Here is a 12,711-nt window from a genome sequence, read left to right on the forward strand (position 1 = left end):
TTCAGGTTGCGCATTTGTCTTCTACCCTCTTAGGGCACGCGGGACTTGCAACGGGAGGCGGCCGCTCCCGCGGCCTAAACCAATACAACTCACATGCTGTAACCAATAAAAGTTGTGGCCTAATTTTGCCCATTAACCTAAAACAACGTCTTTGTGTGTCTTATTATAAACCTATGCGGGTGGAGGGTCCTCGACTCACAACCGGAAGTTCAGATTGCGCATTCGACTTCTACCTCTTAGGGCACGCGGGACTTTGTAACGGGAGGTGGCTGCCTCCGCCGCGCGACGCTCTCCCGCCGGCGCCTCTATGGCGATCCGCTCCGGCCGCCTCCATCTCTGTAGCCGGAAATGGACGGGCCGGGCGCGTTTGTTGTGGTGGACGCCGCTTCCTCCGCTGCCTGCGCGGCCGCTGTGACGGCGCGGCCCCGAGGGGAGAGGGCGAGGTGAGGCGGGAGCCCCGCGAGGGTCAGGGGAGGGAGGCCTCGGGGAATGGGGCCGTTGGCTGAAGGAAGCGTGTTGGTCACGCGCCGGGGGTGACCGTCGGAAGGGGGCGCGGCAAGCGGAGGAGAGAGAGAGAGGGACCTGCCTGGGGTTGAAGGGGGAATGGGCGCAATTCTGGGCCACAGAGTTCTCCGGGTCGCGAAGCCTACCTCACGGGGCTGTTGTGAGGCTGAATGGGAGAAAGGGGGTGGGGCGCATGCGCCACTCTGGGGGTGAAAGGCGTGAAACAAATTGCATGAATAAATCCCTCACACACACTCTCTCTCTGCACGTGTAGCAAATGCAGTGCCGGATTTATGCTGAACAAGCTATAGCTTAGGGCCCCATTCTCTTGCCCCCCCCAAAAAAAAATGTAAAGGAAAAATAACCTGGATGTACATTTCCAAAATATAAGATGAAAAACAAATAAAATAAAACCTACATACAGCAGCAGTGTTTTGTGTTGTGTAGGCTCCTATGATGTAAGTCATGGGCCCTGCCTGCTCGCCTGCTCCCTAAAATATCACTTAGAAAGGGTCCCATTACCTTCAGTAGCGTAAAGGTAAAGGGACCCCTGACCAATAGGTCCAGTCGTGACCGACTCTGGGGTTGCAGCGCACATCTTGCTTTACTGGCTGACGGAGCCGGCATACAACTTCCGGGTGATGTGGCCAGCATGACTAAGCCGCTTCTGGCGAACCAGAGCAGCACATGGAAACGCCGTTTACCTTCCTGCCAGAGCGGTACCTATTTATCTACTTGCACTGGTGTGCTTTTGTACTGCTAGGTTGGCAGGAGCAGGGACCGAGCAACGGGAGCTCACCTCGTTGCGGGGATTCAAACAGCTGACCTTCTGATCAGCAAGTCCTAGGCTCTGTAGGGCCTCCTCAAACCTAAATCCGGCCCTGGGTGAAGGTTGTGAAACAAATTGCATGATAAATCCCTCACACACACACTCTGCACGTGTAGCAAATGCAGTGCCGGATTTATGCTAAACAAGCTACAGTTTAGGGCCCCACTCTCTTGGGGGCCCCCAAAAAATTTAAAGGAAAAAACACACCTGAATGTACATTTCCAAACTATAAGATAAACTTCTTAATTGTATTTCAGTTCAACAATTACTCTGATAAAATACATATTTTGTTATGTGCAAATGGCTTTCGATACCTATCAGGTCCGCAAATTACCAGATATACTCAACACAAAAAACACAAAAAACAATGACAATTCGTTTTTGAAAAAGGACAGCTGGGTATATAAAGGGCCCCATTACTTTCAGTAGCTCATGGGTTGGTTTACAGTATCAAGGCAAAGCTATGGAAAGGGTATTTAGATAGTTTTGAACTGTAGGTGGGGAAAGAGTGGCTTAAAATGGGGGGAAAAAGTATTGGTTTAAGGTGTAGCTCAGCTTGTTCTGGATAAAGTGTGTGTAGAAATCCAGTTTTGAGGAGGAATCCTGTTGCTGCAGAACTGCTGATGTTTGGAAGGAAAGGGCGGGCAAGCAATGAGTTAGTTTAGTGCTACCTGTATGCCCTGGTATTCATAACAATGCATTCGGTGCCCATTTAGAACTGGATATATATGAACCTGCTGGGATTAAAGAGCTTTTCAATGTCTGCAGGATTAAAGAGCTTATCAAGCTCTAAACAGAACATTAACATGTTAAGTTGTTAGGAACGGCCTGTTCAACCTGAATACAGCGCTGCAGACAACTGAGATTCATTGAGGCAAGTTCATAGTTGGAATTATCCTTTGGAACCTGGCTGGAGTCTTGTGCAACGTGGTGGATTATTTATCTTTTAAGATTAGACAGTTATGCTTCTGTTCTATAGACTGTGATGTGTGGTTAAGTAATGTGGTTTATTTTTCTTTTCCTTTTTTTTATTACAAAATATGAGAAACCCAACCCACTGACAGTGCTGCTTGTGTTCTTTAGCCTTAGGGCACTTGCAGAGAGGAGTAGATAGTTCTGATGCCGATGATAATAATAATAATAATAGTAAATAATACTTTTATTATTTGTATGCTACCCATCTGACTGGGTTGTTCCAGCCACTCTGGGCGGCTCCCAACAGAATATTATTCTCAATTGAAATGACAGCCTACTTGAAATTAAAAACAAACTCAAACCCACCCCTGTTGCCCTTTCAGAAAAGACACTTCTTCCTGAACTTCCCTGGTGATAAAGATATTCACATTTTTTTTTATTTTTCAGTGTGAGCGCACCACGCTTATTGTCGCTGAACTTCCTTTCCTTTTCGATATATTTTCTTAAATTTGATGTGTAAAAGTAACTAAATAGAATATATTCACGGGTCCTTAGCTGAATCCCTCTGCTTACTTAAAACCCCCCTTTTCAGTTGTGTTACACCGACTCTGGAATGCTCTCCACAGCTTGGTGATGTCTTTTCGCTGTTGCGTGGCGTTCAAAAATACATTAGTTATTTTATCTATTGTTACTCTTATAGTCCAAGGAGCCATGCGTGGTTCTCCAATGTGGAGCTCTGCATTGCTTTCCGTAGAATCATAGAATTGTAGAGTTGGAAGGGACCCAAGGGTCATCTAGTCCAACCCCCTGCAATGCAGGAATCTCAGCTAAAGCATCCATGACAGATGGCCATCCAACCTCTGCTTAAAAACCTCCAAGGAAAAAGAGTTCACAACCTCCTAAGAGAGACAGTTCCACTTTTAGTCAGGCTTGGGGGAAAACAGCAACACATTGCTGCTGCTGTTTTATGCTGCTATATATATTTTGTGTGTGTGTTGTGTGTGTATGTATTGTAATTCTTCATTTTAAACCGTGTTAGCCGCGGTGGGAGGTTTTGCTCAAAGAGGAGCAAATGAATACATTTGAGTAAACGAAATACTTATTTCCAGGTTGCCCCCATGAGTTCTCCTGTGGAGGATGTCCATGATCCTCTTTGCCTGCGTGGTTCGGGTGAGGGATGGACTTCCACTCTCTGCCTCCACGGACTTCCACCTAGACCAGGACTTCTTGGAATGCAGGAAGAGGCTCAAGACCTTGTCATCCATTCTGACACAGTATCCAGAGCGTGGGACAGCCAAAGAACGTGACCTCAGTATACAGTAAGTCATGTTTCAGCTTGGCAGAGATGTAGGTTTTCCCTGAAATTGCCTTGATGGGTACCTTCATGTATGTTCCCTTGATAGTAACATTTTATTTATGTGTTTGTACTCTGCTTCATTAAAATATATATCTACAGTTACTAGAAAAGATATGGTAATAAAATCCCAGCTAAAATTTAAGAGATGCATAGTGTCACAATCTGAAAAACAAAACAAAACAACAACCAACAGTCATCAGGGAAAGCCTGAATAAACAAACAATGTTTTTTTAAGTGGATGAACATGCCACTTAGATGCCTCTTAGATGACATGTGAGAATCATAGAGCATATTGGATTTTTCAGATTCCAAAAATGTGGGGTGCTAAAGTCAATTAGGGCGTCTGGCCAAGCCTCTCTGTAACCTCTTTCTGCTTTGTCCAAGGTTACTTCTTGATAACATGCAAGTTAAGCACACATCCATAGCTGTGGTCTCTGATACCAGCAGGTTCAGCAAAGGATAGTGTTTTTACAACTCTGGGCAGCAGTCTACCTCTGCATATTGAGACATATTCTTTAAAATCAGCGGAAGTGTAAGGCTCACAGCCTGTCTGTTTCAGGAAAGGGATGCAGTTCTGTGCTTGAACAGCAAACAAACCCATCTCCTACAGTGCTGGGATTCTAGGTGCAGAGCTGTGACTACAGCTATTGGGTGTTTATTTGTTTTTTGCTGTTCTGGTCCCTTAGTTAAGTTTGTGTCTGGTGCTTGTAGTGAATCCTGGGTTTTTCTTCTTCTCAGCTTTCATTCTTCTGGAGACGTGGCCTGCATGGGGATTTGCACCAGCAGTTTCCCAGCTGCCATGGCGTTCTGCTTTCTGGAAGAGCTCCAGTGGGAGTTTGCCACTACCTATGATGCCACCAGTGTGGGCCTGGCTTCCAGACCGTATGCTTTTCTAGAATTTGGTGCGTACCATTCTTGCCTTGTCTCTCTTCCTCCTCCTCCTCCTCCTCCTCTTCAGGAATCGGTAGCAAGCATCGCATTTCAAATAAATCAAGAAGCCCGGCTAACATTCTGCCTTATACTAGCTGATATATCTTAATAGCCCTAACCTTAATGGATAGTATCTGCCAGAGAGGAAGCATAGCGATAACCATCCTGCCCAAACAGTGAAATAATCTCTTTATTTGTGATACTTATTTGGGGTTGCCCTTGGAGACTGCTGATGGTAAAAGAAGTAGAAGGCGTTGAACATTTTGCCCACATATGTGGTGCTGGAGTATTCAAGGACTTAAGCCCATCCAAGTTAGGTTACAGATAAGGCCCATTTGCTTCAGATGAGCTACTTGTTCAGTGAAAGCAGCAGTTCTTAATTTTGTAGAAACTCCTTGTGTGTCCTTCTCCTCTGCATAATAACATAAGAAGGTCCCTGCTGGTTCTGGCCAGTGGCCTACCTAGTCTGGCATCCTGTTCTCACAGTGGTTAACCAAATGCCCGTGGGAAGCCTGCAAGCAGGACCTGAGTGCAACTGCCCTCTCTCCCCACTTGTGATTCCTAGGAGCGAGTATTCAGAGGCCTACTGCCTCCAATGGTGGAAGTAGGTCATTGCCACCAGGCCAACAAGACCCTCTCCCAGTGATTTCTGATGGATGTACTTGTGTACTTCCAGTAGCCCTATGGTAGTATCAGGCGGTCAGTGCTTCTCCCCCCAGCCAGCCCCTGGGAAGGTACATTCCTTATTGTTTTCTCTTGCAAGCGGACAAGTGCAAGTGGAAGCTGTGGCACATTTGACCGGGCTGCATCTATTCTGTGCCGAATGCCAATTCTGTACAAATCTGGCACTTGGAAAAGGTTAGTTCCATGGGCTGCATGTGTTTCACCAAGGGAGCATATTTTCATGCATTTTGTCAGGAGCAGGTCAGCTGTGACTCACGTGGCGTCAGTGAAGTTAACTCTTTATCCAAAGAAACAAAACTACTCAGGAGGCCAGGCCTAGTGAGCACAGCAACGCTTTCTGGTAGATCTTGCCCCCATGAGGCAGTTTTGAGGACGAAAGGTCCCTGCCTTCCCACCGTTCCCCAAGTCTCCTCCAACCCTGGGTCCTTCCCAAACAATCTGAGACTTTGTCGCCTTGCCTTTTGCTCTGCCCTCTTCACACCTCTTCTGGTTCTGGGAGACCAGCGGGGTGGAGAGCTGGTTGCAGCAGGAGGGGGCTTGGCTTTTTCAGCAGCCTGCCTGATTTTTGCCTCTTGCCCGCCCCACTCCAGCCTCCACTTCTGCCTCTGATTCTGGGCTGCTTTCTATCGCAGACTCTCCCTGCTCACTAAACCCTGTTACCTCTTTAGCTCCCAATACCTCCTCATCTCAGTCTGCTCCCTCTTCATCCCACCACCTCTTCCCTTGCTCTGAGCTTTCTTCTCTTGGGGGGGGGGTGTTTCCCCAGCGTGTACCTCCTGCCACTCCTCTGCATCCAGCCCCATGGCAATTCTCTTACTTTCAGTGATTTCTTTTCTTGCTTCTCTGATGCAGACAATGTCATTCAAAAAGTCAAAGGCCGTTTCAATTACACCAACTGCGCACAGACGAAGTTCAACTTGGAAAAGATCCAGGAAGAGCTCCTCTTGCGGCCTCCTGCACTTGTGAAGTTGGAAGATGCGGAGCTGAGGAACGGGATTGTGAACGGCCACACGGAGCTCCACATGGAATCTGGTGAGTCGCAGTATGCAAAGGTGGATTCTTTGTCAGCCATACTCAGGGGCTGGTTGGCTACATTTACTTGCTAGTTAACTTTACTGCAGTTCACTAATAGTTCCAGCTGATAGGCCGTAGTCACAGCCAAAAATACAAGAACAAATAAGAGCTTGCAAAGGCATCCTATTCACTTCTGTAATAGTTGTGGCATATTATTTGGATGCTATAGTACTATCGGGACGTGGGTGGCGCTGTGGGTTAAACCACAGAGTCTAGGACTTGCCGATCAGAAGGTCGGCGGTTCGAATCCCCGCAAGCTCCTGTTGCTTGGTCCCAGCTCCTGCCAACCTAGCAGTTTGAAAGCATGTCGAAGTGCAAGTAGAATAATAGGTACCGCTCCGGCGGGAAGGTAAACGGCGTTTCCGTGCGCTGCTCTGGTTCGCCAGAAGCGGCTTAATCACATGACCCGGAAGCTGTACGCCAGCTCCCTCGGCCAATCAAGCGAGGTGAGCGCCGCAACCCCAGCGTCGGCCACGACTGGACCTAATGGTCAGGGGTCCCTTTACTTTATAGTACTATCAGAACTTTACGTGAAACTTTAAGCACACTAAAAGTGGTTCACGTGACTTTTGCTAAATAACCCTGTTGGGTAGATCAGTATTGTTACCCAGCTCTTCATCTCTCAAGAGGGGATACAGGAAGAAGTGCTTTTGCAAATGATGCTGTGTGGAACTAGTTCAGACACCAGGGTACGTAAGAAACATGAGAAATGGCTGTAAATGTCATAGCAGTGCTTACCCATCTCTTACTTTCTCGTTCCCTTCCTTCTTGAATTGGCCTGAAGGTCCTGCTCACAGAATGCAACCTGTGTCTGCTTTGGGAATCTTATCTCTTGTTCTCAACATAATGTGTGGAGCACTGAATCTCATCCGAGGCGTTCACCTGGCAGAGTATTCATTTCAGGTAACTGGGGAGATGACATGGGGACGAGGAGGGTGGAGGTAGGAATTTCTTTGGTACCTGTCCAGACCCCTGCGGGATCAGGCCAGTGGCTCATCTAGTGCAGTATCCTGTTTTCACAGCGGCCAAGATATATATCTTAATGGAAACCCACAAGCAGGGTTGATTTCCACAGTCATGCTTGACATGATAATTTTTTATATTCTGTTGGAAGCCGCCCAGAGTAGCTGGGGAAACCCAGCCAGATGGGTGGGCTATAATCTTCATCATCAACAACAACAGCACAGTATAATTTAACCTTGCTGGGTTAATGTGGTGATCTTTGGTAAGGGAACATTAGTTGCTTATACAACAGACATGTGACTGTAAATATAATTACTTAAGATTCAGATGTCCAACTTTAGCAACTTCAATTTTTGAGACTTTCTAGTACACAATGAACCCGCTAGGAACTGTGCACATGTTAAGCCTCTATGAAAAGAAAATGTAAGCACTTTATTTGTTTTTCATGCTGTTTGGCATTGGCTGCTGTTTATACTTTCGTTATTATCTGATTGCAGCAGAAGCACTTATATTTGACTATGCATTATATATTTTAACCCACCAATATCAGTGGGTTACGTTTTCTGATAGTTTATTATAAATTTAAAATGTTATAATATCCATATTTTCAACATGAATTATTTATTTGGATCATGATGACATTATCGGGCATTTAGACCTTAATTGTAACAGTGTGTTGATTTGCAATTTTTGCTTTCGTGTCATTAGCCACTTTGGTCACATTTATGTGGGACATACAGATTAAAATAATAAATTAATACCTGCAAATTGGCCACGGATAAATTTCGACTGGGAAACAACTGCAGAATCAACGTCCAAGGCAGTAATGAAACCAGTAAGAGAGTTAAATAAATATCTAGGCTTATTTTACATGTTTTGCCCAGTGGGGGCCTCCGCTCTGTCTTTTTAACAAAGCAAGGGTAACTTAGATATTGCAAAGTGTTCTGTTAAGTTGAAAGCTAGTAAAATGTGAACCAATTAAACCTGACTGCGTACAAAACAGATGAACTGTTCTTTCGCAGAAGAGCTCTTGACATCTTTGATGGATTTGACTTGAGTGCAAACACCATTTCCCCCTAAATGGGGCTGTTGTTTGTTCAGAGCAATAACAATATATTGTTTTACAAACTGCTTTTTTAAAAAAATGCTGTGGAATAATTTTGAACTAGATGAGTACTTTGGTTTACGTTTGTTTCTTCAGTGGCATGACTCACTGTGTACACAGTCTTAATTGTAAGTTAAATACCGGTTTAGTTCCTTCCTGATTCTGTTGTTTTGAGTGCTGAAGTAATAAAATAAAGACCACTGTGTACCTTCTTGAAACAAATTCATTCAGGCTTGCACACAGTCAGGGAGGCTTTCCAAATGCTTTGTGCCCCCTCCTTTTAGATGCACATGACTTAACACAGATATAGATCGGCAGGCAAGAGAGTATTTTTTCCTCCTATGGTCTAATAACTTTGTGGACTTATTTGCACCGACTGAGTTAATTTGACCTTCAAATGTCATCTTCCAACAGGAAGACCGCAAAGGAATTGGAAATGTGATAGCATTTCTCCTGCCCTTTGTAGCCTGCTTTTTGTTGGTAAGTATATTATTTTCTTCCCACGAAAACCAGACGTGACATGATTTACAGTCTTGCATAGAATATAGAGTTGTAAGGGACCCTAAGGATCATTTAGTCCAGGCACGTCCAACAGGTAGAGGGCTTTCCTCTTCCCTAAGAAAAGCTGAACAACTTTGACCTGAACCCCCAAAAGGGGGTAGCTCACTGCCAGTTTTTAACTGTGAGTAGATCGCATTCATGGGACGCGGGTGGCGCTGTGGGTTAAACCACAGAGCCTAGGACTTGCTGATCAGAAGGTCGGCGGTTTGAATCCCCGTGACGGGGTGAGCTCCCGTTGCTCAGTCCCTGCTCCTGCCAACCTAGCAGTTCGAAAGCACGTCAAAGTGCAAGTAGATAAATAGGTACCACTCCGGTGGGAAGGTAAACGGCATTTCCGTGTGCTGCTCTGGTTCGCCAGAAGTGGCTTAGTCATGCTGGCCACATGACCACATGAAGCTGTACACTGGCTCCTTCGGCCAGTAAAGCGAGATGAGCGCCACAACCCCAGAGTCGTCCGCGACTGGACCTAATGGTCAGGGGTCCTTTTACCTTTACCATTAGATCCCATTCTCTTGGGAGTGGCCACCCCTGGACTAGTCCAACCCCCCTGCAATGCAGGAATACGCAGCTGTCCCAAATGGGGATCGAACCTGCAACCTTGGCGTTATCAGCACAGCGCTCTAACCAGCCGAGTTATCTAGCCCAAGGCATGATGGTGAACAGCAACCACTGGGAAAAGATAGGCATAATATCTTACAAGGACAGGAAGAAGCATCATAGACAGAATAATTGCCACAGACAGGAAGAACAAGGATATAGTTTGAATGCTTCACCTGTAGCTTGATAAATCGTTTAATGTGTCAATACGAATGGAAGTCGTTAAAATTGCAGTTGTTGTATAAGGGGTTGTTGTTTTGACTGGAGTGAAATCAGGGTGGATTTGATTTAAATCAAATCGACTTAAATCACTTGCCAGTAAGACTTGATTTAAATCACTAGTCAGTAAGATTAGATTTAAATCTTTTTTTTTTACAGAAAGACTCATTCTTGCTGATATAATCTTAATATTTACAACCAGATGAAGGTTCAGACAGGAGAAATTCTCAGCCCTACCTGGAGAAGCCAGAGATTGGACCTAGGAGCTCTTGCATATGAAGATATATCCCTTCCTTTCATAGCCTGGTTGCTAAACTTCTCTCTGGTTTTCTTCCTTTTCCAGTGCTGCCTTTACCTATTCTACAGTTCAGCCAGGAAGATAAAGGTCTTTGTACTTTTCGTCACAATCTGTCTATGCAACATCTACCTGTATGGGTTAAGGAACATCTGGCAGATACTTTTCCACCTAGGAGTGGCTTCCCTTTCTTCCCATCAGATACTGACACGGCAAGTTGTGGAGAAACCGCCAGACTTTGGAGTATGAAAACGATCGTGGAATACCAGCTGCGGGTTGTTGTTTTTTTAAAAAAATGTTTGGTTTGGGAAAGGGGGTGTTTAACGCTGGTCAAAACCAGCTTGTGTAAAATGGCGAGGGTTTCTTTTGTCACCCAGCCTTTCCCAGAAGAATGGGTTTTAGCCCACTGTTGTGTGTTTATAGAAGCTCAAGGAAACAGGCATACACTGTGTCCAACTCAAGGCAGGGTCCTTTGAGCACCATTCCTTTTCAGATCAACGCACATAATCTAAAGAATGATCTGGATGCCCTTGCCGGAGTGAAGCAGAGCCGAGGGCCTGATAGGTCCTTCCTGTTCTGGGATTCCGGGAGAAAGATAGGCTGCAGTTTCCAGCAACCATAAAACAAATAATCTGATCTGTGGTGTCCTGCAAGCAGAGAGGAGGAGAGCTCTAGACAACCCCAGAACATCAGTCCATGCCCCACTGGCGAAGGCAAGCCGTACAGGGATGGTGATTGTTGCTTTCACGCTGAAACCCCCCCTAAATACGTTCCAGTCAGTCAAATACCCACACGGCACCACAAAGGCCAGGCTTTCGACTCCCACTAGTTTTAAGGCACAGGTAGAGCTAATAGAATGGTTTGTGGCTTTTTTATGGCAAAGATGGCTTTAAATGGTAGGCAGCTTATTGTGACTACACTAGGGGAGTAGCAACTGATATAATCTCGAATGCAGATTATAGATGCCGTTTGCATGCATTTAGATTAATAGTAATGAACGAGTTGTTGGGCAAATGCTTTGTATGTATTAGAGGTAACAGGAGGAAAAGGCTAAAGAGCTGAATAGGAGGTTTATCAGTAGAAGGTGGTCCATTGGGGCAAATAGGCACTGCCCACCAGCCCAGGTGTGCTCTCAGCCAGGCCCCACCTGCCTGCTTTCTTGCTCGCAAGCTGTCCAGAAACTGGCTCTGTCAGCTTCCTCCTCCTCCTCCTCCTCTTTCGTCTCAGTGTTGCTCTTGTGTAACTCAACAGGAAGGAGGATAGGGGCAAAAATAGAGTTGATTGGTTCTGCCTGTCATTGGCTCTGGCGCCACCTGCTGTTGGGCTCCCTGCCTTCTGCCCTACCAGTCCCAACATGCACCACCCATCAGTAGTGCTGATGTTCCTTTGCGAATCGTCCAGGCGGACGTTCCTTGCACATCCTATTCAGCACTTTTTCTTCCTGGCCTGTGTGTTGTTTGTACAAAGGCACTGGAGGTAGAACAGGGTAAAAAAAAAGAGGTCCGTTGGCAGAACAGACAAGTGGGAGATATCAGTACTAGGCATTGTCTCACTGATGGGGATCATTTGCTCCCTATGCAGATAAAAACATTTCAGCTTAACTGGACAGCTTTTAAATAGCAACCAGGGTGCAAGTTGTCTGCCAGCAACAGCACTGGTTTAGGGTGGCCTCTGGCAACTGGTGCATCTGTTGTGATTCTTAAAGAGTTCTAGCTTTCACTTAAATAAACGAAAATGTTTCTAGTCGTGTGGGCTAAGGAAATGAGACTAAAAAGAGAGAGAGATAGTCTTCTGACAAGTCTATAGAGAAGGGAAACAAGCCTGGACTCCAGTTCCAGCTTCTCTGCCTTCCTGTCTTGCAGCCCACACCTTTTAAAAAGAAAAAGCAACTTGCTCTATGGCAGGGGCTCCCAATAGCCTCCCTAATGCAGCTTTCCGTGTGCAGAAAATTTCCCGAAGGAACTTTCAATCTCCCTTTCATGGTCCGCCCTGATACAATTCAGGCACATTTATTAACTTTTGTAAGAATATATGATTCATATTAATGGAAGCTATTGCCCTGTAACTGAGACTAGAGCAGGTTCTCTCTCTCCTGATACTCTTATTGCAGCTCATTGGATGTATTTAAGATTTGTGAACAGAGTTTAATTTAAGAGCATGCACTTTTGAAAGTAGTAACTAGAACCTGTGCTCCTCTCAGCCTCTGCTGCACTGTACAGTCCGGTATTTAATGTGTAGAAATATACCAGCGTTTACACCATTTGTGAACCCTTTTTGATAACTTTTGGAACAAAGTTTGTCGTGTAAAGTTTTGATGCAGTTTTTCTCGGTGATGGATTAAGATGTTTTACAGGACAATCTCTTACTTGTGATAGTTTGGGGTTAGAGTCATTTGTTGGACTGCAAACCATTCCCACATTCATTCTCACTGCATATCCTGCAGGACTCATCCCCCTACTCAGGATTTTGTATTTTCTCTCTTGACTATGAGAGAGGGGGGAAACGGATGGAGAGAATTAACTTTCTTAGTCTGCAGACAGCTGGAGGCACAAACTGAAGAAACTAATAATTCTCTAAAACCTGTTGGTAGCTCATACTGAGACTTTATTGTGCATTTAATAGCTGACACCCACCTCAAGTCACAAAAGCAACTCACATCATCTCCTGCTTCCTCTTCG

The 12,711-nt window shown here is 45.4% G+C and overlaps 1 protein-coding gene across 3 annotated transcripts; it reads left to right on the forward strand.

Moving 5' to 3' along the window:
- The first annotated feature begins 318 nt into the window (after positions 1-318).
- SEC22C (SEC22 homolog C, vesicle trafficking protein) lies at positions 319-12,391 on the forward strand. 3 transcript variants are annotated; one of them, XM_053359217.1, is made up of 7 exons: positions 319-443; positions 3,358-3,567; positions 4,344-4,507; positions 6,072-6,251; positions 7,078-7,196; positions 8,776-8,841; positions 10,082-12,391. In XM_053359217.1, the coding sequence occupies exons 2-7, from the start codon at positions 3,386-3,388 to the stop codon at positions 10,280-10,282; spliced, it is 912 nt and encodes a 303-aa protein (XP_053215192.1). In that variant the 5' UTR covers positions 319-443; positions 3,358-3,385; the 3' UTR covers positions 10,283-12,391. The 3 variants fall into 3 exon arrangements, with proteins under 3 accessions (XP_053215192.1, XP_053215195.1, XP_053215193.1); XM_053359220.1 differs by lacking the exon at positions 319-443 and adding an exon at positions 726-1,988; XM_053359218.1 differs by lacking the exon at positions 319-443 and adding an exon at positions 2,017-2,207.
- The last annotated feature ends 320 nt before the right edge of the window (positions 12,392-12,711 follow it).

This window comes from Podarcis raffonei, chromosome 12 (genome assembly GCF_027172205.1).
Source record: "Podarcis raffonei isolate rPodRaf1 chromosome 12, rPodRaf1.pri, whole genome shotgun sequence".
In the NCBI taxonomy this organism is placed as follows: Eukaryota; Metazoa; Chordata; class Lepidosauria; order Squamata; family Lacertidae; genus Podarcis; species Podarcis raffonei.